The following is a 24,338-nucleotide window of genomic DNA, read 5'->3' as shown; positions in this document are numbered from 1 at the left end:
TAAACCCACAGATAAACTGACGGAGATCTAAGGAGAGCGTGCTAAGTGTTCCACTCACCCTGATGACAGAGGGGTCATGGCCTTCAGACTGTTGGGGTTGCGGATCATCTTGTCCAGGTTGTTGACAATCTGGCTGAACTTCGGCCGGTTGTTACGGTCCTTCTGCCAGCAGTCCAGCATGAGCTGGTGCAGGGCACTAGGGCAGTCCATGGGAGGGGGCAGCCGGTAGTCCTGCTCTATGGCATTGATCACCTGCAGGGGGAGATACAGATCTCTAAGGGTTGCTATGAGGCTCTACGAGGAGGAGGAGGAGGAGGAGGAGGAGGAGGAGGAGGAGAGAGACGACAATCCCATAGTAGAGCATCCTTTCACAATTCTCAGTGTTATACAAGTCAAAACTGCAGCACACATGCCCACACACATACCTAATCCTACACACATTATTGCATTAACACTAAGTAGGAAATGACCACCATTACAATTTAGACATTGTTTTGTCTTGGCTGCATACTTACTGTACCAGTTAAGTGTCACACTAAAGTATCAGTCTAATACCAATGGCTCCTCACATCCGTGCAGTCTGTGGCAGCAGTGACTTATTCTCAGTCAGTCTGGCATCAAGAGCCTTTAGAAATTATGTACAGTAATGTTCCTGCCATACAAATATCTAAGTCAGAGCCTGGTCCCAGATCCATTTGTTCTGTTTTGCTAACTCTATGGTCATTGTCATACCAAAAAGGTCTAATTTGAGACTAAGAGTGGCTGTGGTGATGTTGGTGGTGGGCGAGAGATCAGGGAGTTGATGCCTGGCTAAGAGTGGGGAACGACCAGCTCAGAGGAGGGTTCTGATGAGGACCCACGATCCTCTGCTCATTATCACTGACATTATGGAGCTTCATTCAGACCCAGATTAATCTCATTCAGAGGCCTCCCTCCCAACCAAGATGCTGATGGAGTAGAAACACTATCTGAAGCCGCTAATAAGATAACCGTCGAGCTCCTCAGTCCCTCTTAGGGCATTAGCGTTCACACTTTCAATTTGAAACTATTTTCATTATCTCTCTCCCCATAATTTGCTCTCTTCTCCACCACCCAGAGGGAGCCTGGAAACAGAGGCTCCAGTCAAGAGCAGGAATAGTCTGCGGAGCGTTGCCTTGCATTCCAAATCATCTTATTATCGCTCTGTGGTAACTGGGGGGCTTTCATATTAAACCCAGGTTAGAAAGTTGCTGTTAAGCCAGGGGAAGAAAACCACCATGACAAAATGGATCTCTATGGGGGTTCACAGAGAGGTAATAACATTCAAGAACAATTGTCTGTATATAATCAGCCTTTGTTTGAATAAAATGGGAATATTTGATGCCAGGCTATTTATTTCTAGTATTTCTGCTTGACGAATTATACAAATTATACATAAAGGACTATACATACGTCTTGATTGGTCATGTCCCAGTAAGGTCTCTCTCCATAGGACATGACTTCCCACATGACGATGCCATAGCTCCAGACATCACTGGCGGATGTGAACTTCCTGTATTGGATGGCTTCAGGGGCTGTCCATCGGATAGGGATCTTCCCTCCCTGAGAAACACAACACAATGAGGGAGCAATCTTATAGAGGGAACTGAGACGGAAACCTGATCGTCACAGTGTCCTGGCTCTACAGAGAGAGATTACTCACAGTAACAATACTCTCTAATCCCAACTGGGAGATGGATATAGCTAAACTCCTGGGACTGGATGTGTGTGATATGGAAACCCATAAAAGGGGAGGAGAGGGCATGTGCGTGCGTTGCCTATGTGTGTGAGTGTGCAAGTGTGGATGCACACACGTGTATGTGTGTGGTGTTTGCAGTAAGGTCATGGTACACACCAGGGCGCTGGTGTAGGTGGGGTCTGACGTGTCGTCCTCCAGAAAACGGGACAGGCCGAAGTCAGACACCTTGCAGACCAAGTTGCTGTTGACCAGGATGTTGCGTGCGGCTAGGTCGCGGTGGACGTAGTTCATGTCGGCCAGGTACTTCATGCCAGAGGCGATGCCACGCAGCATGCCCACCAGCTGGATCACCGTGAACTGACCGTCATTTTGCTGCAAAAAAAAAAAAAAAGGATGACATTATATTACAATATGATACATCCCCAGGGGCCTCTGTGGGCTATGGTTGAATAGATGTGGCTATAGGATGAGCTGGGCTGGGCTAAGCTTGGTCTGGTTGGCTGCAGCTGTTCTCCTTCCTGGATTGGCCAAGGCATTACCCCATAGGGGAGTGTCTGGATCTGGCCTGCAGCTGTGCCTCCAACTGTGCACACCTGCACCTTCACCACCCACTACGAGGACCAGAGATCCACTAGGGAATATCCGGGAGGATCATGATGAGAGATGAGAGAGCATGAGCGTTGACAGACAGGCCCAGTATCATGGCCCAGGGATGGGGTGGGGACACAGATGGATCACAGACGGACTAGGTCTGGCTGTGTATTCATCTGGGCATGTTCCCGGCCTATGGTTAGCCAGATCCTCTAGCCTGTGTCTCTGTGTCTCTTCCAAACACTTTTCTGCTCATTAGCAGAGCAGGAATTTCTCTTCACGTCCACCAGCTCCTCATGTACCACAGCAATTAAGTGTTATGCATTATTCATGAGGCTGAAATGCCTCCCAACTACACAGCTCCTCCTGATCTCTGCATCCCTGCACTGTGTTTGCATACTGTACTTTAATTGGGAAGATTCTTCAACCAAAGTCATTTGGATCTGATTAGCAGATAGAGGTATCATTTATTTATTTTTGATCTAATACATGCTCTGTGCCATTATATGATTCTATCCCAAATCCAGTCAGAATATGTTTTAAATATGTTTTCCCCCTCATCAATCTACACACAATACAGTATAATGACAAAGCAAAAACAGGCTTTTAGAAATGTTAGCAAATGTATTAAAAAAAACTATGAAATAACATATTTACGTAATTATTCAGACCCTTTACCCTGGACTGTTGGAGCACCTTTGGCAGCGAGTACAGCCTTGAGTTTTCTTGGGTATGACGCTACACGCATGGCACACCTGTATTTGGGGAGTTTCTCCCATTATTCTTTGCAGATCCTCTCAAGATATGTCAGGTTGGATGGGGAGCGTCGCTGCACAGCTATTTTCAGGTCATTCCAGAGATGTTAGATCGGGTTCCAGTCCGGGCTCTGGCTGGACCACTCAAGGACATTCTGAAGCCACTACTGCATTGGCTGTGTGCTTAGGGTCATTGTCCTGTTGGAAGATGAACCTTCGACCCAGTTTGAGGTCCTGAGCGCTCTGGAGTATGATTTCATCAAGGATCTCTCTGTACTTGCACCATTCATCTTTCCCTTGATTCTGACTAGTCTCCCAGTCTCTGCCGCTGAAAAGAATCCTCACAGCATGACGCTGCAAACACCATGCTTCACTGTAGGGATGGTGCCAGGTTTTCTCCACACGTGATACTTGGCATTCAAGCCAAAGATCTCAATCTTGGTTTCATCAGACCAGAGAATACTGTTTCTCATGGTCTGAGAGTCCTTCAGGTGCATTTTGGCAAATTCCAAGCGGACTGTCATGTGCCTTTTACTGAGAAGTGGATTCCGTCTAGCCGCTCTACTATAAAGGCCTAATTGGTGGAGTGCTGCAGAGATGGTTGTCAATATCCCCTTCTACGCAGAGGAACTCTGGAGCTCTGTCAGAGTGACCATCGGGTTCTTGGTCACCTCCCTGACCAAGGCCCTTCTCCCCAGATTGCTCAGTTTGGCCGGGCAGCCAGCCAGCTCTAGGAAGAGTTTTGGTGGTTCCAAACTTCTTCCATTTAAGAATAACGGAGACCACTGTGTTCTTGGGGATCTTCAATGCTGCAGACATTTTTGGTACCCTTTCCCAGATCTGTGCCTCGACACAATCCTGTGTCGGAGCTCTACCGACAATTCCTTCGACCTCATGGCTTGGTTTTTGCTCTGTCATGCACTGTCAACAGTGGGACCTTTTAAAGACAGGTGTGTGCCTTTCCAAATCATGTCCAAACAATTTAATTTACAACAGATGGACTCCAATCAAGTTGTATAAACATCTCAAGGATGATCAGTGGAAACAGGATGCACCTGAGCTCAATTTCGAGTCACAGAGAAAAGGGTCTGAATAATAATGTAAATAAGGTATTTATGTTTTTATTTGTAATACATTTGCAAACATTTGAAAAAAACCTGTTTTCACTTTGTCATTATGGGGTATTTTGTGTAGATTGATGAGGATTTTTATTTAATCAATTTTAGAATAAGTCTGTAACGTAACAAAATGTGGAAAAAGCCAAGGAGTCTGAGTACTTTCCGAATGCATTGTATTTCAGGATGTTGTATATCCATGAATCTGAATTAATTAATGTAAACATTACAGTTTGGAAAACATAACTTGTCCAAAGAACTTATCCCGGGTATGAGGTAAGATACCCTGTCCTGCGGGGCAAGATAAGCCGCCAAATATATGTACTGAATTAAATATGACTACTACGTTTTTAAAAGCAAACACAATTCAACACAATCACAATCGGTATTTTAATCATTTTAAGCATATTTTAACACAGGCTTAACACGTAACAAACATTTTGTACTTTTTAAAACACTTTTGACAAAGACCGGACTCTGTTGTTACCTCTTAACCCAGCGATAATGCCTTGCATTACATCTGGAAAGAAAGCACTTAAAGTTGTTCAACTTGCCATTGGCAAGACCATTGGCTCAACTTACCCCAAGGCAAACATTTTGACTATATTAGCCCACACAGCTACAAGGATGCACTTTCATGCTAGGTTAAGGACCTCATATTGAATCTTATAGAGGCCCCAACTGATGTACAGTGGTTCCTCCTTTAAACGTTGCATCATACTGAGGCACACCTTGCGTGCTGCTGCAGCATTCTGTGGCACGTCATTTAATTCTCAGCCATTTCTTCTGTTACTGCAAGTTATTGCTAGTTTGACCACCAGACGGCTTCTTTGAAAAGCATTTGATAGTCTTCTGTATTGGCATTACCAGAGAATTGAAAACCTTTTTTGTAATAACATAGTATATGGGATTGATTTTTAGAAATCTGGCTTAATTCATTTGACTAATATTATGATGTTTCTATTCAGAGAAAAACTAAAAACAAAACCCTCCATTAGGATGAATTGGAAAAAATGGCGATATACAACGTGACGGTCGGGAGAATGCGACAGGATTGGAGGATTCTAAATTGTTTGCCTTCATTAGACAACTCTGTACCAATACCGTAAATCAGTGATATTTATTCCCATAGTAATTCGTTATGGATCCACAACTAAATCATCATCTGCATTTGAAAGAGTATTTTTTTATCATTTCTTTTATTAACGAAATGCGTATTAGTTTATTAGGCTACTGTGCAGTCTACAATACATACTGTAGTAAACCTGGGAAAGTGCCTAATTCCTTACATAAGGGAAAGCAGGTCTTGTCTGTACTACAGAATGCAGGGCACGAGGGAGACCGGTGTTATTTCATAGTTGTGATGTCTTCACTATTATTCTACAATGTAGAAAATAGTACAAATAAAAAATCTTAAAAGTATCTACTTTGGTTTAGATACAAGCATCATGAAACCTCTCGCACAATAAATTAATTTAAAAATCAGTTTTTTGGACCTAACTTGCTTACCACATTTTCCGTGTGATTTTGTCCTTCACATGAAATAATGACCTATTCCTAAATATTTGGACAAATTATTAATTTTGTGTATGGTTTCCTAGAAAGTGGATCAACTTACCCCACTTACCCCTACCATTTTGTTCTGGTAATTAAATGGCCCTCAACTTTTCCTACTTTCTCTGCTTGTCTCTATCCATCTATTAGATGTGATTGATCTACTCTCATTTTCTCGCTTTAGCTCCACCTTGGAGATGCATCACAGCAGCGTAAGCTGCACCAGGAGCTGTAGGGGAGCTGATCCTTCAAGGTGATCGTCTTAACTGACCCCCTGCTACCTGGCCCTCCTTCACAGAGCGCCACGTTCTAAAGAACTGACGCTGTCAGCAGACGTTGTCATACAGTGAGGAGCCACAGTGATGCTCTGTTGTTTGAAATAAAATGTGCTGTCAAAAATGCTCACCAGACAGAGACAGAGACACACAACCCTGTCAAATTCAAGAGTGAGTTGGCATACAGTGTCTCGGAGGTCTGAAGCAGAATGCTAATAAAGTTCATGTTTTGCACCTCCAGCAGTAGACAGAGCAGCAGTCGGCTGACAGGAGGATGGCTGCCTCCTTTTTAATGGAGGATTTTGATGTGTATTTTGATCCACAGAGGAAGAGTTTACATCTCGAGTTTATTATATTCTCTAATAGCTCAGAGTTGATACTCGTCAGTTTGCTCTCTTGCCCTGAGTCACGAAAGCCTTACTCAGTATGATCCTTTTAGAGGTAAACAATGACAACGGGATGAGGAGTGACGAAGATGGGGCTATAACAGAGGTGGTGGAGGGGATACGTTATCTGGCTAGCAGCAACATCAGACATATCTAAACATCAACATAGTGATTTATATCAAACAGTAGAAATAGTTGGCTCTTGTTAAATAGATATGTTTTTCTATGTTTTATAATTATGCTGTTTTCACTCACAATTGATTTAAAGTGAAGTAAAACTAATGGGGGGGATCCTTTATATTTGTGAAGATTTCCATAAATCACTAGCTCTTTTCCATTCAGTTTTTTACTCCTTACTTCAAACCCCCGATGAGTCCAATAAGAGATGAAAGCTTTTGGGCACCCAGTCACATCAGGAAAAACATGCTCCCATTCAGCTGACATGCTACAGACAGAAGCCACAGGACTGGCTGACAGCTGACAGCAGCCTCTCATCTACAAGCCAACTTCATTCTTTGAGAGCTGACATGTTTTCTTCTTAACTCTCGCTAATAACTTGAGACCCTCCCAAGGTGAGGTTAGCTATCTGGAACGTATTTTCTGAGATATGTCTTCTATGAGTTCTGTATTTCATAAAAGATGTTTGACTAAATGTTAAGATGCTGAATAACAGAGGCATTTTGTGACATACGTAGAAAGATCTAGAAGTTTATAGGTCCTTTTCCTTTTCTGTGACTCAAACAGGGGGACTGAATGTGGGTTAGTATGATAAATACAAAATGAGAGCATGACTAACTTCACTGAAATGCTAGCCTCACTCACCAGCAGCTGGAGAGCTACTGTACTTAGACTCCATTTTACTGTAGTCAAACATGGGGATCAAGGGGAAATACTGTATAACAGCCAGCGCTAGAGGCAGTGTAATATAAATCAATAATTGGACCAGACAGACACTCAGAGAACATTAATACTGCAGCTTGATTGGGTAGAAAATGCTCACTCTAAGGACACGCTCCAAGGCTCACTGATGGACACTATGCTAAGTAAAGAGGAGTTCCACATGATAAATGTTCTGCATGTTAATGTTCACTTGAAATGGGTTAGCATTAGGATGTGTATTTAGCAGTCATTTCCCAGAGTGTGTGTGTGTGTGTGTGTGTGTGTGTGTGTGTGTGTGTGTGTGTGTGTGTGTGTGTGTGTGTGTGTGTGTGTGTGTGTGTGTGTGTGTGTGTGTGCGCATGCATCCGTGTGTCTGCATGTCTTTGTCTACCTGTCTATCTGCATAGCCATTAGTGTTAATATTTGACTCAGTGGGACAAAGACAAACCGTGTGTAACTCACTCTGAGGAAGGAGTCCAGTGATCCGTTCTCCATGAACTCAGTGATGATCATGACGGGGGCGCTCTTGGTGACCACACCCTCCAGGTGGATCACATTCGGGTGGTCAAACTGACCCATGATGGACGCTTCAGACAGGAAGTCCCGCCTCTGCTTCTCTGTGTAGCCCGACTTCAGCGTCTTGATGGCCACAAACATCTCCCTCTTGCCTGGGAGCCTCAGGTTTCCACTGCACACCTCCCCGAACTCTCCTACAAGACATAATAGAGAGACAGTTAATGACAGGAGATGTCTGACAGAGGTTACAAACGTTCACATTATGAGCCAAAATGTAGTCCCTAATTCATTGGAATACAGACAACATTGAAAATATTTAGTTGTAAAAAATGACTGGCCTTTCTCTTTACCTGCGCCAATGACTTGCTCAATCTTTACAAAAGAGATGTCAATCTCCTTAGCAAACTCCCTCACAGCCTCGTTGGGGTCCTCATATGTAAACGGATCGATATATATCTTCATTCCTGGAGTCACTTGGAAAAAGAAGAAGCCGATATAATTTTGTATTCTGACATACACACACAAACTCTGCAACCGTGTCTGTATTTAACATTCAGAGTGTGAGTAATGCAGTATGTTATTATGAGAGAGTCAGAGAGGTTAGTGTTAGTGCAAGGTAGGAACGGTAGGTTTGGCTGGGGGTATCAGGACTATAATAATCAATGGGCAATGACATGGTATTCCCAGTGAGTTATTGGCAGTGATAAGGCAGGTTCGTGTATGTATAAGTGCCACAGTGTCATAGCAGACCATTAACACCCAGGAGAGGCAGCCAGTCACTATACCAGTATTTCTCTCTGCTCCAGAAAATAAATTGGCTTTCTTAAGCTCTGATGCCAGGTAAATTGGCTTAAGGTGGACCTTAAGTTTTCAGTGACTTAAGTGTCCCAGGTTTCAATTCTGATTATTCTTGCTCTTACTTTCACATCTGACCTGAGGTTTTTTAGTACAGTCGTGAAACCTGCATGGCGGACTGAACTGAAGAAGTGTTCAGGAACAGATGGAGAGCCCCTTGAAAGTTCCCAGTCAGAACCCTCCTATCTCTTCCCAAACTATAGAGCGATCCAAAGACCACCCACCAGAGCATGGCAGAGACCACCTGACACAGGGGAGGACAGCCAGGAAAACTATGACCATAAGTGTGGCGATGAAGACACACACAGGGGAGTGGAACGGTATTATTAGCTGTGAAATGCCCTCAGCCTCTCTGGCAATAATCCCCACTGAATTACATCCTGGAAGAAACAAGTTCTGTAAATACAGCATTTACTGCAATCTGATTTGATTGATTACACATGGGAAAGCTGTCTATATTGATACACCTGGAAAGCAGAAGAGCTAAATAGAAAAATGTATAAATAAATAAAACTGAAATAAGCTCAGGGAGGAAATATATCAGACCCTTTATTTTTTAGCTGACTGACGGAGGGACAAATGATAAGCCATAAGCTCCCAGAGAGAGCCAAACTAGTTTCAATTGCAGCTCCTGAGCTCCAACTTGAAGATTCATTTCTGTTTCATGGAACTCTGGGCCAACATGGAAAACAAAATAATGAATAAAGGCCATTTCTTCACAATCTCCTTAGAATTGTTCAGCAATGGCAAAAGGTGTGCGTCGTATTAGCATGTTAATGGACTTAACAAGCTATGAGAAGACTAAATGCAAATTCCACAACAATGGAATTAGTTGACTATGAAATGAGACCATAGAGCCAATACACACTTGTACACAAGCTATGTTGGGATAAATCCTAGCATGAAGACGGTTGAAGAAAACGAGAGACAAGATTACCAATGGAGAGGTGAGAAGAAGCACAAGGTTGGGAGGTAGCCAAGGACACTACAGTGCCAGGTGGTAGCCATGGAGACAGGTGTGTGAGGCAGCAGAGGGTTGAACGTTAGCCATGGAGACGACTGTGTGAGCCGGTAGCCATGGAGACAGGTGTGTGTGTGTGTTAGCAAGAGTGTGGGGGAGGTGCAAACAGTCACAGAGTGAGAGCGAGGGCTGGGTTACTCACTGTGGCCACTGGTGTAGTGCTGCAGCTTGTCTGTATACTCTGAGTCTGCTCGGTCAAAGCCACGCCTCCTGGGAGAAAGACAAAGAGCTATAGCGCTGGCCCAGAGAGGGGGTGTGGTCTATGCACCAGGCCTACCCGCTCCACAGCTAGCTAATGACCACTAAACACAACCAGCCTATAAACTATAAACCCCACCTTAACAAGCTTCAGCACCCATTAAAGTACAATAACGAAGTAGGGGAGAAACAAAAAACACTAAAGTGAATGTGTCTAATCTGGCTGGCTTGTTTGACTGTTTTGTGATATGCAGCATTAGTTCGCTGGACTGATGCATGAATGACTCACCGGTTGCAGACGATGACAATGACAACCACTGCGATGAGGAAGACCAGACCTGCAGCTGCAGAGCCGATGATAAGAGGCAGTTTCTCCTGAATGCTGGTGTTGTACTCCTCTGTGATTAGACAAACACACCATCACACACTGAAACATATGGGCCGGTATCTGAGCAAATGCATATGGAGCAAACAGTGGGTGACAGACAGACAGACAGACAGACAGACAGACAGACAGACAGACAGACAGACAGACAGACAGACAGACAGACAGACAGACAGACAGACAGACAGACAGACAGACAGACAGACAGACAGACAGACAGACAGACAGACAGACAGACGGTTGGAGAGACCAATGGGCATCTTGGTTGGCAGCACAAGACCTCTCTCCAAAGCCCACTGTGCGGGCTCAAATGCCAGCGATATGGCCACCCGCTCGTCTGGAACTGAGAGAGCGTGTTTGGGGGAGACCCAGCTCCCTTCCCTCCAGAGCGTTGCCAAACACAGGGAATCCAGCATGGCAGTAGGCACATAATCTCACAACACCACCTCAGGTCCTGACTGCTCTGTCTGGGGTGGAGACTGGGGAGGGCTGTGTCACAGGGTGGTACTGTATGCATCAAACTGTAATGCTGGGTTCTCTTTTGTCTGGCAGCGTGCTGGCTGCTTGCCGTGGAGGAGAAGAGAGCAAAGGAGAGATCAGGCTAATGATGGCCCTCGGCACTGCAGGTAATGAGATGTTTAGAGAACACCCAGGTCGCTGTGCTAACATCAGATGAGCTGTTTAGGAGCCAGGGGAGAAGCTAATCTGCCAAGCACTGTCCTTCTATACAGATTAGACACTTTAACCTGATGTATGGTTTACATTAGGCCACGTTTAATCAAGTACAGTAAACTACAAAAATATCTACATTCATGCATTACCTATCTTATTCAATGACACAAAATAACTTCCCTGTGAGTTCTGCTGAGAAGATAATGAATGAAATCCACAGAAATAAAACAATGGGTGTACTCATTGTTGGAGAGTTGTCTTGTAGAACGCATCTCAAACCATTTCCCCATCAACATCTTTGTGTCTATTGGGTCATTAGGTCTATGGTGTAATGGTCCAGGTTGGGTTGATGGGCATGCATGGGATGTGATAACTCTGCATCTCTCTATGCTCTATCTGAGCTGAGGGAATGTTAGCTGCACCCTCACCCTCAGTCATGGTTTGGAAGTAGAGCTTGCCGCTGTAGCGGCCAAATCCGGCCACGGTCCTGGCGCGAACCAGGAACACATAGATCGCGCCTGGTTTGAGACCGCGGATGACCACTGTATTGGTCTGGCTCTTTATGATGGTTGAGTTGTACTCTGTCTGGTCCTGAGAGAGTAGGAAAGAAAGAGGGAGGAAGACAAATCAGTGCCATCCACAGAACAATTCATGCATTAATCTCACGGGGCGGCAGGGTAGCCTAGTGGTTAGAGCGTTCGACTAGTAACCGGAAGGTTGCAAGTTCAAAACCCTGAGCTGTCGTTCTGCCCCTGAACAGGCAGTTAACCCATTGTTCCTAGGCCGTCATTGAAAATAAGAATTTGTTCTTAACTGACTTGCCTAGTTAAATAAAAAATCATTTAGTGCCTTAGAAAAATAGGCTGATGAGCAAAATAAGATAGAGACTCAAATGTTTCTAACGCTGATGTATCTATTTGATCAAGCAGAATGAACAGAGAATGAAAAGCAACAGCCGGAGGCAGAAAGGATGGCAGTTTCAGGTCAGCTAGAATTAGTTTGTTTGAGCTGTGAGTTCTGACGATCAGTGCAACTTTTCATTGCCACACCGGTTCATTCTATCCACAAAGCTGACAGGGTCTGTCTGGAAGAGGAGACTAAAACTGTGCCGACTGCTGCCTTAGACCAATCACTCAGCAGCATGATTACAGTTGTGAGTTCTAAGCCACGGCAGGGGCCGGAACAATTGTTTTGACAGCTCTCCTCAGCAGTGTCTGAGAAAATAATTAGACTAAAAAGTGGAGCAGCATGGTGCGCAGTCACAGAGGAGTCCTCTTTGAACGTTGTGTGTGTGTGTGTGTGTTCTGGTCTGCTTGTATCTAAGTGTGTGAGCATGTGTTTGCGTGTGGTAGTATTTGTGACCGACCGACCGCCTTGACGGACAGACTCCTGTCTGTCAAATTTATTGTGAGAAAGTATGCTGTCTGTTGAATAATATTTTTATGGCAGTCAACGCTCCATTGTTTCAACCGCAAATCTCTCTGGAGGGCTGAGAGCGGTTTCCTTTCCCATTGACTGACCGTGATTATAATTGGAAGGGATCAAGCAGAAGTTGTACGCGGGATTCAGAAGCTATGTCTGCCTGCCTCAGTGAACACACTGTACACCAACAGGCAAAGATGTTCTGAATTTCAATTTGATAAAAAAAATGAGAGCTCGTTTTGCAGTCAGTGGATACCTTATTTTGGCCCTGCTGAGCTGAAGGATGGGCAGACTCAATTATCTCTCCCTGTGTGTCTGTGTACATGGAGCTGAGATAGAGCAGACTGTTTGTTAATGGGTAGTGTGCAGTGGGTACCTACCTTCTCATAGTACTGCAGTTCATAGTCCAGAATGACTCCATTGGGCTGGTCTGGTTGAGACCAGGACAGAGTGATGCTGTCCACGGTACGACTGATCTGGTGCATGATGGACACTGTCGACGGAGCTGCAGAGAGAGTAACAGATAGAACGGGAGTGATAATACAGACACAGAGGGAAAGAAGGAAAGTACATAACAAATAAAAATGTAGCATCACAACATTCGGTCACAACGATTAGCTCTGAATCATAGATCTGAATCATATAATTAGTTCAGAATTATAGATCTGAATCATATAATTAGCTCAGAAACATAGATCTGAATCCTAAAATCTCATCAAACAGATGCCTACTTCACTGAACTATGTAACGCCATAGTAATAGTGATATGTTGATAGTTGGTCTCATCGTGACCAGACATGCACTGCATGTAGACAGGTCACAACACACATCCTCTGAGGGGACTTTCCAGTACTGACTCAGTACTATTTCCATGATTAATCCGTGCTTCCCACACTGTCAGGGTGTGAGCGCAGTGTCTGTCCGTCTGGCTGGCTAGCAATCATTCCCCTGGCCGCATCCTCCTAGCAAGACAAATTGCGGAGCAAGCCCATTTTGCAAGGCACATAAAACCAGAGAAAATCACCATAACCACAAGTATGCAATACACAATCGTCATTTAGTTTTTTTCAGCCTTCTATTTGTGTAATTGCAGTCTATGTTTACGCATATTTCTTGTGGATGACAACTTAATACACAATAGTAAATGGTTTGAAAGTGCAAGGACAAGAGTCATGGTCATGGTGGAAAGATATAGAGAATTATAGCATTTATTTTAATCACATAATATGTGGTAATCACTGTGTAGGAATAAGCCAGATCCTTTCAGCAGTAGTTGAGCCGTAAAGGACTGTTGAGTGGGTAGGGTTGTTGGCTGCCTTTATTCTAACAAAACCAAAGGACAAAACTTGCAACTTTCTTTTTGGTAAGGCTGAAGGGTCAGGGAAGGGCATGCGATCCACGCGCCCTCATACAGCCATTAACATTAGTGCAGGGTGCCGTGGATCACAGTGAAGATAATGCAGAAGGTTAAAGCGCTGTCTGGGGCTGGGAGGGCAGGATTTATGGGCCCTGGGCCTCAGCTGCACACACGGCCCTCAGCCAGCAACACAGTGGCTCCCCAGAGCCCCGGCCATAAAGACAGAGGCCACCCCAGCAGCACGCGCTCTCCATGGAAAATCCACTGACTGGAAAACCCTCCCATCCTCCCTCACTCGGCCCCACCCTTCATTATCTCGGAATCTAGGGGAGTGTGTGTAGTTGATATCTCATATATAAATCTCTGTGTTCATTTATTTTGTTGTAATTCATGTAACAAAATGCTGCTAATTGCTGATGCTATCCCACCACGCCATAAAAGAGCATTTCAGATGGGGTTTGGATTAAAATGCACATGTTCAGTACTGTAGTGTAAAGCCCATAACAAATCCCAGTGACCAGTGTGCTGTAAGACATGATGATGGAGAGGGCATTTTATGGCCTATTCGTTCTCACCAACGTGTCAGCCTTGCTTCACATGCCCTCTGACCCCAACAGAAGCCTCCATACTAGGACACTAATCATGAGATACTTTCTAAACAGGGATGTCCCCATATGCCAGCGGCCTTAAACATAAAGCGTGTACAGATAATTAATAGGCAGCCTGTAGTTTCATCTCCTGCAGCACTTGCACAAAGATAGCCTGCGATTCTGCCATGAGCATACATCATCCTCTTCAGAGAGACCCAAATGAAACGAATACTCACAGGCATCTCTTCAATCTCACTGTCCATTGACTTTGTTTGCAGTCACAAGACAGCTTAATAAGACAAATAGTCACTATACCGGGAACTCAGGAATATTACACATGTACATATATTCAGGACTGCATGCCACTTGCTTTTTTGTCCATTGCATTTCCAGTAGACAAGCAGTGTAGCCATCTCTGGCAACCTAATCCCAGGCATGGCAAACAGACAGAGGCAGAGTATGTCTTCATGTACAGAGGATGGGCACATGTCAACTTAAAATCTGTCCAAGAAGGACATTGTGGTCTTCCAGACTTGCAGCATGACAGACGAAATATCTGTATTTCACCAAACATAACTACTGAGGAAGAACCAAACACGACAACAGAGACTAAAGAAGACGGAAGCCCTACTGTTACTGGTGACACGGGGAAAATGTGTGTGGCGTGTGGACTGTACTGAAATAATGGTATAATTTTCCACTTGATACGTCAAAGCATAGAGAGGGCTAACAGCAGAGTCTCTACCATGAGGAGGGTGATAATCACCAGCTAGTAAAACATATAGTAAAATAGTCATGGTGGAGCATTCCAAATAATTGCTGCTTGCAACGGTACAGCGATGAGGACTATTTTTCTAGAATCCTAGGTGTTTAACTTTTTCCTGGCAAGCCTTGTGAGCTGACACACTAGAACGATCATCCAGCACAAAAGAGGGTTCAGAGGGAGCATGAATCTGTGAACAAACTCATCAGGAACGGATGTTTGCATTATTTTATATCTCAACTACATCCAGGCCCAGTTTCTGAATAACATCCCCACATTTTGGAAGGTAAACCAACAATACTGTGTTATCTGTAGATGGGAGGGTTGTGGAGGGTTTAGAAGAGAGGGTTTACATGAGAGACCCTAAGGCGACACATGCTGAACGCGGAACGAGAGAGCTCTTTTTGTAAAGTTTTGACAGTGTTTCCTCGCAAAGTTTGGTTTATATACTTTTTTTGGATCCCGTGATGCGGTTAGCCTCAGTTGCAGTGACCGCTACTATCTGTCCAGACCAAAAACTCTGAAGTTGTTTGGCATAGCTAGCTACTAGACTAGCAGGTAGCTATCAAGCTAGCAGGGTTTTCCAATATTAGCTTAAATACATCCAGCAATGCTGTTAGCCCTTGTGGGTGGGAGGTGTCCCAGGCATGTGGTTGTATTCCCTGCTGCCTGTTGCTGTTTCCCTGCGACCTGAACTGGCTGGAACTGCGTGTATATATCTAAGAACATCAGTCGACGCTGTCACCATGCCACCTAAAACTGAGGACAGTGTTTCTCTAGCACAGGTGAAAGATGTGCTAGAGAACCACCCGCCAACCGCTCTTTTACGCTACTGCTACTCTCTGTTTATCATATATGCATAGTCACTTTAACCATATCTACATGTACAAACTACATCAATCAGCCCGACTAACCGGTGCCTGTATGTAGCCTCGCTACTGTTATAGCCTCGCTACTGTATGTAGCCTCGCTACTGTTATAGCCTTGCTCCTGTGTATAGCCTTGCTACTGTTATTTTTCACTGTCTTTTTACTGTTGTTTTTTATTTCTTTACTTACCTATTGTTCACCTAATACATTTTTTGCACTGTTGGTTAGAGCCTGTACGTAAAAATTTCACTGTAAGGTCTACACCTGTTGTATTCAGCGTACGTGACGAATAAACTTTGATTTAATTTGATCCCCTGCCATAAAAATTCAATAAAAAGACCAACAACAACATTTTTTACAAGGAGCTGTTTCAATAGCAGGAGAATAGCTTCAAGAGCTTTGTCTAAATATTGGTGGATACAACAAACACAAGAATGGACGATCTGACCAGAAAAGTGCAAATGGTTGCATTTCTAACCCAGGGAGATTTTGAAGTGATGAAGCAGGACTGCAGCAAGATGGACATTAACTGTACGACCACGAGAAACGATATCAGCACTGTCTATAAATCTATGTTAACAATTACAGGGAAACAGGATTATCTAGAAGGACAATCAAGGTGAAATAACATTGTTCTGGATGGAATCCCAGTGTCTCCACATGAGACCTGGGCTGATTCTGAGGAGAAATTGAGGAAAATGATAACTGAAAAGCTGATGATGGATCACAGGGAGATTGAGCTGGAGCTCACCTAGAGGACTGGAAAAAACCTCCAGTCCGGGTGACAGACCCAGGTTGATAGTGGTAAAGTTCCTGAGGTTCAAGGACAAGGTGGCTGTTCTGGAGAAAACTAGCTACAAGAGCACTAGTGAGATCCGGCACTGATGTTGAGCGATTACCCTTGGCTCGCAGTCGGCGTTCCAATTCATCGCAAAGGTGTTTGATTGGGGTGGAGGTCAGGGCTCTGTGCAGGCCAGTCGGGTTCTTGCACACCGATCTCGACAAACCATTTCTGTATGGACGTCGCTTTGTGTATGGGGTCATGCTGAAAAGGGCCTTCCCAAACTGTTGCACAGAATCGTCTAGAATGTCATTGAATGCTGTAGTGTTAAGATGTCCCTTTACTGGAACTAAGGGGCTTAACCTGAACCATGAAAATTATTCCTCCTCCACCAAACTTTACAGTTGGTACTATGCATTTGAGCAGGTAGTGTTCTCCTGGCGTCCGCCAAACCCAGAATGGTCCGTCGGACTGCCAGATGGCAAAGCGTGATTCATCACTTCAGAGAACGCGTTTCCACAGCTCCCGAGTCCAATGTCGGCGAGCTTTACACCACTCCAGCCGACGCTGGGTTCAATGTTCATTGCGCATGGTCATCTTAGGCTTGTGTGCAGCTGCTCGGCCATGGAAACCCATTTCATTAAGTTATTGTGCTGAAGTTGCTTCCAGAGGCAGTTTGGAACTCGGTAGTGAGTGTTGCAACCAAGGACAGACGATTTTTACGTGTTACGCTCTTCAGCACTCGGCGGTCCTGTTCTGTGAGCTTACAGTTGCCTGGGGCAGCTCTAGCAGTACAGAAAGTACAGAAATTAGACAAACTGGTTTGTTGGAAGTCTCTGAGCTCTTCAGGAAGGCCATTCTACTGCCAATGTTTGTCTATGGAGATTGCATGGCTGTGGGTTCGATTTTATACACCTGTCAATAACGGGTGTAGCTGAAATAGCCGAATCCACTCATTTGAAGGGGTGTGCACATACGTTTGTATATATAGTGTTTTTTTTTGTTTGGACAAATTAACAACCGACTACTATCATGCTTATAGGAACGGGCACTCAACATGTAGGCCTACTGCACTGACACAAATGACTGATGATTGGCTGAAAGAAATTGATAATAAGAAGATTGTGGGAGCTGTATTTTTAGACTTCAGATATTCAGCCTTTGATATTATTGACCATAACATGTCATTGGAAAAATGTATGTGTTATGGCTTTCCATCCTCTGTCATATCATTGGTTGAGAGCTGAGCTATCTATCCAATAGAACACAGAGGGTTTCTTTAATGGAAGATTATCCAATGTAAAACATATAAAGTGTAGTATTCCGGAAGGCAGCTAGCGGTCTTGGCCCTTTACTGTTCTCTATTTTTACTGATGATCTACCAACAGCATTAAAAGCAACAAAGCCTGTGTCCATGTAGACTGATGACTCAACCACATCTAGTGAAATAACTGCAACCCTGAACAGAGTTGCAGTCAGTTTTGGAATGGGTGGCTAGTAATAAACTAGTCCTGTACCCATCTAAAACTAAAAGCATTGTATTTGGCACAAATATTTCCCTATGATCTCAGTTCTAGTCTCAATCTGGTAATGAATGACATGACAGTTAAGCAAGTTAAGGGGACTAAACTTCTTGATGTCACTTTAAGACTGTATATTGTCATGGTCAAGGCATATTGATGAAATTGTTGTAAAGATGGGAAGAGGTCTGTCGGTGATAAATAGATTCTCAGCATTGTTAGCACCACAGTTGACCAAACAAATCCTGCAAGCTTTAGTTTTACCTACGTAAATACTGACTATTGCCTGGTGATATTGTCAAGTGCTGTCAAGAAGGACCTAGAAAACCTGCAGCTGGCCCAGAACAGTGCAGCACGTCTTGCCCTTCAATGTACACAGAGGTCTTATGTCAACCGTATGCATGTCAGTCTCTCTTGGTTCAAAGTAGAGGAGAGACATACAAGAAGCATTGTATTTGTTTATGTCTGGTCTGACAGACATACTTACCCCACCATACATGCCATCAGGGCACAGTCCACAAATCCAGAATGAATTCAAGGCAACACACAATAGAGCAATGATCACATGGAACTCTCTTCCATCTCAAATGACTCAAGCAAACAGCAAAATTAGCTTTCAAAAAACAACTAATAAAACAACACCTCTGCCCTATCTGACCTAAATAACTCTTAAGCACATGGATATGTACTGATGTGTGGGTAACTGTCAGTAATGAGGATAACTGGGGCGACAGGTAGCCTAGTGGTTAGAGCTTTGGACTAGTATCCGAAAGGTTGCAAGATTGAATCCCCGAGGTAAAAAGGTAAAAATCTGATAAAACTGTCAGAAATTAGGGTCACTTTCAGTATGAACCATTTTGGTTCTATTGTTCTTATTTTAAATGTGTGCAGTTCAGTCCTTAAGCTGTTCTTGTTTACTCATGTTCTGTATTATGTTCTATGTTTTGTGTGGACCCCAGGGAGAGTAGCTTCAGCAACAGCTAATGGGGATCCTAATAAAATACTTTTATTATACTAAATACTTTAATTAGTAGTGTATTACTGTAAGTAGTATTGTCAGTGCTGTTTAATGTGAAAGTGTAGTGAGTTCCTGTAAAGCCCTTGGATCTGATAAAAGACAATGAGGCTTCGGGCTCTATTCTAGCATGACGTTCTGGCTGGGGCCCAGTAACAAAATATAAAAGGCTCTATTTTGTGCAACATCCCAATAGATGTTTTACTGTTGCGTTTGAACACCTACTGTAGTAACTTCCATAATCAATCAAAGATGGGCTTTACAGAGTTATTAAATCCATGCCAATGTAATGGGGCATGCTTTTGCAAACATAGAGAATCAATTTCCTCAGGCCACTGATCGATCCCATGTACATCCTCTACCCAGTCTACTCTTTGTTCTATACTCTTCTATTCTGCTACACTCATTTGGTGGGCTTTACCTCCCTCCCTCCCTCCCTCCCTCCCTCCCTGTCTTCCCCCAAGAATGCTGGCCCCCTTTCAGCTCAGCCTATTGATTCTGTTCCCTTCTGAGCTTGATGGGCATCTTCATTAAGCGAGCTGGTGGACTGAGACCAGGCTGGCCTTTGATGGCTGATAGGCATGCAGGATGGGAGAGGCACAGGAGAAGGCCCCCCTGCCCATTACATCTCACCCTGCTTGGGCCTGGACAGGGCCTGGGTCTGGGTGCAGGACCACGTTGGCCAGCTGGAGCTTCTGCCACCACAGAGACAGAGAAGCAACAGCCATTACAGAGCCATACTCCGAGGGGTGGGAGGCACAGTCATTATAGTAATCACAGTTGCAGTTTGTGGTTTGGAGAGACAATGCCACTTCAAGTGATTTCCCCTTTCTCCCTTTGTTCCCCTTCCCATCTTTAAAACCCTGTACTATTACAATGAAAATCTAGTGAAATGCCAAAGTCTGCTAAAAAAACAAGGTTGGAGAGACAGAACAGTCAACCTTCTATCTTGGTTGTTGAATCTGGGAAAGTGACTTGGATTTAGGACTTCTCTTTGAATATCTGACTTGCCAATATGCAGCATGGTCAATGACCATGTGGCTATGGTTTGATTTGAGGTTCTAGTGCAGGGAGAAATGCTATGATTTGGGGGGGTAGCGAGAACAGATCAGCCCTCGTAAATCCCTGTCCCCTTTCACAGTAAAACTCTGTTTCCTCCGCGGCACCGTCTCTCCCAATGGGCCAGCCAGCTGCTCCTCCACCATGCAGTCAGGCAGCCTCCTAAACAGGCTGTTGGTGCTGCCTGCACTCTCTCTCCCTCCGACTGCTCTCCGTTTACGAGGCATGCTTCGAGAGCTCTTAAAGGGGAGGCCTGTATTTGCATATACTTTTAGCATGCTGGCAGCCGGCCCTGTTCCCCATCTGCAATGAATTGTGGGTTTTTAAGTCTCCAAAGAGTTTCCAATGCAGTAAAGCTACACAAGCAAGATTTCAGTTCATCAAGCTTTAAACCATCTGCGCTGGAAAAGATTGGGGCCTTAATGCACTCGTACACAAAAATCTAATTTTAAAATAGGCACTCCAGGGGCTTAAGAAGTTTCAGATGCTTACAGGGAGGTTAGATCTAATCTAAGCACACTACGCCACCAAGTAGTTCTGCTCACCCAAGACCTGAACTGAAGCAGAGACTGGGAGAGGAGTGAGGGGACAGTGTTAAGGGGCAAGGTGGGAACTCTCTCTGCAGTCACTTGGCAGCTACTGGTAGCAATACAATACATGTACTCTGCTGGGCGTGGGCCTGATTGGTTATTCAGTCTGGTCAATAGTTTTAGCAGTGCGCTATATGTATGGGCATCAAAGCTCTGACTCACAGGCTCTATCCGAGCCACAGTTAGTTTATTCTGCATTCAGATTTTCTGTATCTGGCTTCTGAACCGGTTTCTTCAGGAGATAGTTGAGTGAGCAGCGGTCACTAAATCTGAAGGACCGCAAAAAGGTTATACTACTACTTTTATTGTACAAGAATCAGTTCTATGAGTTTGAGTTTCTTTTGTCAAGTGGATAAGACACTTTTGGCCTTAAAAGGGTGTAGGCCTTCAGAAGAGCCTGAGCGGATGCTATAATACAAAACCATTGTCCTGGATAATCTACTGTGTGCCGGACATTGAAAGACTGGATACAGAACATTTGCTGTAGTTACACTGCACATACATTCACTTTTGATTCCCACTTATACATTTCTTATCTGCATTTACAGATAAAGATTTACTATATGACACACAATGGCCAGGATTTAAACTAGATGATCTCAGCTTGAACTCAATTTACTTAAAACCTCAGAGTGAATCATGGGAAAGATATGTGCATGTAACTCGTGATCTTAGAGATTCATGCTTTTGACCTCACCTATGTCACACTGAAAGGGAAGACAATATTTGAAAGGACACCAAGGTTGTTGAGGTAAAGTAAGCAGTCCCTCAGATTCCAAGAAAAACTATTTTACAGGTTAAAGTTTAAATTAAACAATAGTGACTTTGTTTTGTTCCTGTGTGAATCATTATGTCAATATTGAATTTTCTACACTTTTCTAGGTAGTCATCACGCTTCTGTAAACAAAATAGATAATTGCTTCAACATTTTTTTTACAGTGGTGTGTCTGAGTCGACACAGACATGTGCCTCTTTGTGTGTATGTGTGTGTCTGTGAAGTGTGTGTGTGTGTGTGTGTGTGTGTGTGTGTGTGTGTGTGTGTGTGTGTGTGTGTGTGTGTGTGTGTGTGTGTGTGTGTGTGTGTGTGTGTGTGTGTGTGTGTGTGTGTGTGTATGAATCAGTATGTACCCACATACAGTACCATCACTCTGCTGTAAATTTGCTTAGAGCAGACACTTAAATCCTCATCCGTTCCGGCACATAAAAACACTCATTCCTGTTAAATGGCTCCAGAAATAGAAGAGAAAGCAATTCCAAATGTAATCAAAGCAGAACAAAAAGGCCAGACAGGAACGTAACACATAAATATTTCAGAGAGCATCTTTCCCTCCGATACTTCAACAACCAGGAGATTAATTAGAGACCAGAGATGGAGAGGGATGGAGGAGGGAGGAGAGGTAAAGATAATACAGCCCCCTTCTTCCTGTCTCCCACTTTGTTCTTACAATGCCTTCAGAAATTATTCACATTCCTTGACTTTTTCGACATTTTGTTGTGTTGCAGCAAGAATTGAAAATGTATTACATTTTTAGTTTTTGTCACTTGCCTACACACAAAACCTCATAATGTCAAAGTGGAATGATGTTTTCCATTTTTTTCTAATGAATTAAAAATGAAAAGCTGAAATGTCTTGAGTCAATAAGTATTCAACCCCTTTGTTATGGCAAGCCTAAATAAGTTCAGGAGTAAACATGTGATTAATGGCTCCTATAGGAGAAAACTTGGAATGGATCATTGTAGTTACTCCACAAAAGTATCCTAATTGACAGAGTGAAAAGAATGATGCCCGAACAAAATACAACTATTCCAAAACATGCCTCCTGTTTGCAACAAGGCACTAAAGTAATATTGCAAAAAATGTGCAAAGCAACTAACTTTTTGTCCTGAATACAAAGTGTTATGTTTGGGGCAATTCCAATACAACACATTACTGAGTACCACTCTTCATATTTTCAAGCATAGTGGTGGCTGCATCATGTCTGCTTGTAATCATTAAGGACTGGACAGTTTTTCAGGATAAAAATAAATGTAATGGAGCTAAGCACAGGCAAAATCTAGAGGAAAACCTTGTTCAGCTTGCCTTCGAACAAGACACTGGGAGATGAATTCACCTTTCAGCAGGACAATAACTTAAAACACAAGGTCAAATATACACTGGAGTTGCATACAAATAGGAAAGTGAATGTTCCCGAGTGACCGAGTTACAGTTTTGATTGAAATCTTCTTGAAAAAAAATCTATGACAAGCCGTGAAAATGATTGTCTAGCAATGATTAACAACCAATTTGACAGAGCTTGAAGAATTCTTAAAGAATAATGGGTAAATGTTGCACAATCCATGTGTGGAAAGCTCTTAGTGCTGTGTTTCCAAAACTCGGTCCTCGGAACCCCAAGGGGTGCACGTTTTGGTTTTTGCCCTAACACTACACAGCTGATTCAAATGATCAAAGCCTGATGATTAGTTGATTATTTGAATCAGCTGTGTAGTGCTAGGGCAGAAACCAAAATGTGCACAGTCCTGAGGACTCAGTCTGAGAAACCCAGTCTTAGAGACTTACCCAGCAAGACTCAGCTTTAATCGCAGCTAAAGTTTTTTCTACAAATCATTGACTCAGGGGTGTGAATACTTATGATATATTTATGTATTTTATTTTCAAAGAAAATTCAACAATTTCTAAAAACATGTTTTCACATTTTCATTAAGGGGTGTTGTGTGTAGATGGGTGACATTTCATTTTATTTCATGAATTTAGAATTCAGGCTGTAACACAACAAAATGTGAAATAGGTCAAGGGGTATGAATACTCTCTGATGGCACTGTAAATATAAAAACAGAAATACAACTGAAAAAATATACACAAAAACATGATGAAGGGTGTTTGCCAAAGAATTGTCATTTGTATTACAGATACAGTATATCATTTGGTCTTTGCATGAATTGATATTTACACCCAACTGTGGTTTTCTTCATTTTAAAATAGAAATGTCCCCTTTCACTCACAAGACACATTACTTATATATGTTTTGTTTAACCAGCACTGAACATCTGAAAGCTCTTCAACCTGAAAATCAGGTTGTGCACAATCTCTTTTAGAGTCAGTTATTCTGACCTTTTATATTAACACATTCCAAGCAAAGATGTTACATTATTCATGACTTATGCTTTACTCACCATCTCCATGAGCACACTGTGGGCAATAACAACAGTGAATAAATGACTGCATTAGTGCAATTTATTTACACATTTCAGCATCAATCAGAGCTATTGTGGGCTACAACAATTAGTTACATCCTCACATGATACAACCCTTTACAGACCACTGGGCCAAAAGGGCCTGATTCTTTTTTTTAACCCTGCTTAGTACTCATGCAATCTCTGCCATCTTCTTTCAAAAGTGTTCACAATTTAGTTAAACTCCAGAGACAGTATATGATAAAACCGACTGCATGACCT

At 43.3% G+C, this 24,338-nt stretch overlaps 1 protein-coding gene across 4 annotated transcripts in view; it reads right to left on the bottom strand.

The window, feature by feature from the left end:
• LOC115138814 (ephrin type-B receptor 2) overlaps positions 1 to 24,338 on the bottom strand; it is a 174,310-nt gene that overhangs the window by 8,074 nt on the left and 141,898 nt on the right. For 3 of the 4 annotated variants that reach the window (XM_029676012.2, XM_029676017.2, XM_065000651.1), the window contains exons 6-14: positions 12,722 to 12,846; positions 11,348 to 11,510; positions 10,152 to 10,260; positions 9,807 to 9,871; positions 8,139 to 8,261; positions 7,735 to 7,982; positions 1,874 to 2,089; positions 1,432 to 1,581; positions 59 to 252 (exon numbers count right to left, since the gene is read on the bottom strand). In XM_029676012.2, the coding sequence (XP_029531872.1) occupies positions 59 to 252; positions 1,432 to 1,581; positions 1,874 to 2,089; positions 7,735 to 7,982; positions 8,139 to 8,261; positions 9,807 to 9,871; positions 10,152 to 10,260; positions 11,348 to 11,510; positions 12,722 to 12,846 (1,393 nt within the window). The remainder of the gene's footprint in view (positions 1 to 58; positions 253 to 1,431; positions 1,582 to 1,873; positions 2,090 to 7,734; positions 7,983 to 8,138; positions 8,262 to 9,806; positions 9,872 to 10,151; positions 10,261 to 11,347; positions 11,511 to 12,721; positions 12,847 to 24,338) is intronic. The other variant, XM_029676024.2, reaches the window with a different exon arrangement.

Source organism: Oncorhynchus nerka, linkage group LG2 (assembly GCF_034236695.1).
Source record: "Oncorhynchus nerka isolate Pitt River linkage group LG2, Oner_Uvic_2.0, whole genome shotgun sequence".
Taxonomy (NCBI): Eukaryota; Metazoa; Chordata; class Actinopteri; order Salmoniformes; family Salmonidae; genus Oncorhynchus; species Oncorhynchus nerka.
The sequence above is the reverse complement of the archived record's forward strand: the minus strand, read 5'-3'. Positions and strand labels throughout refer to the sequence as shown.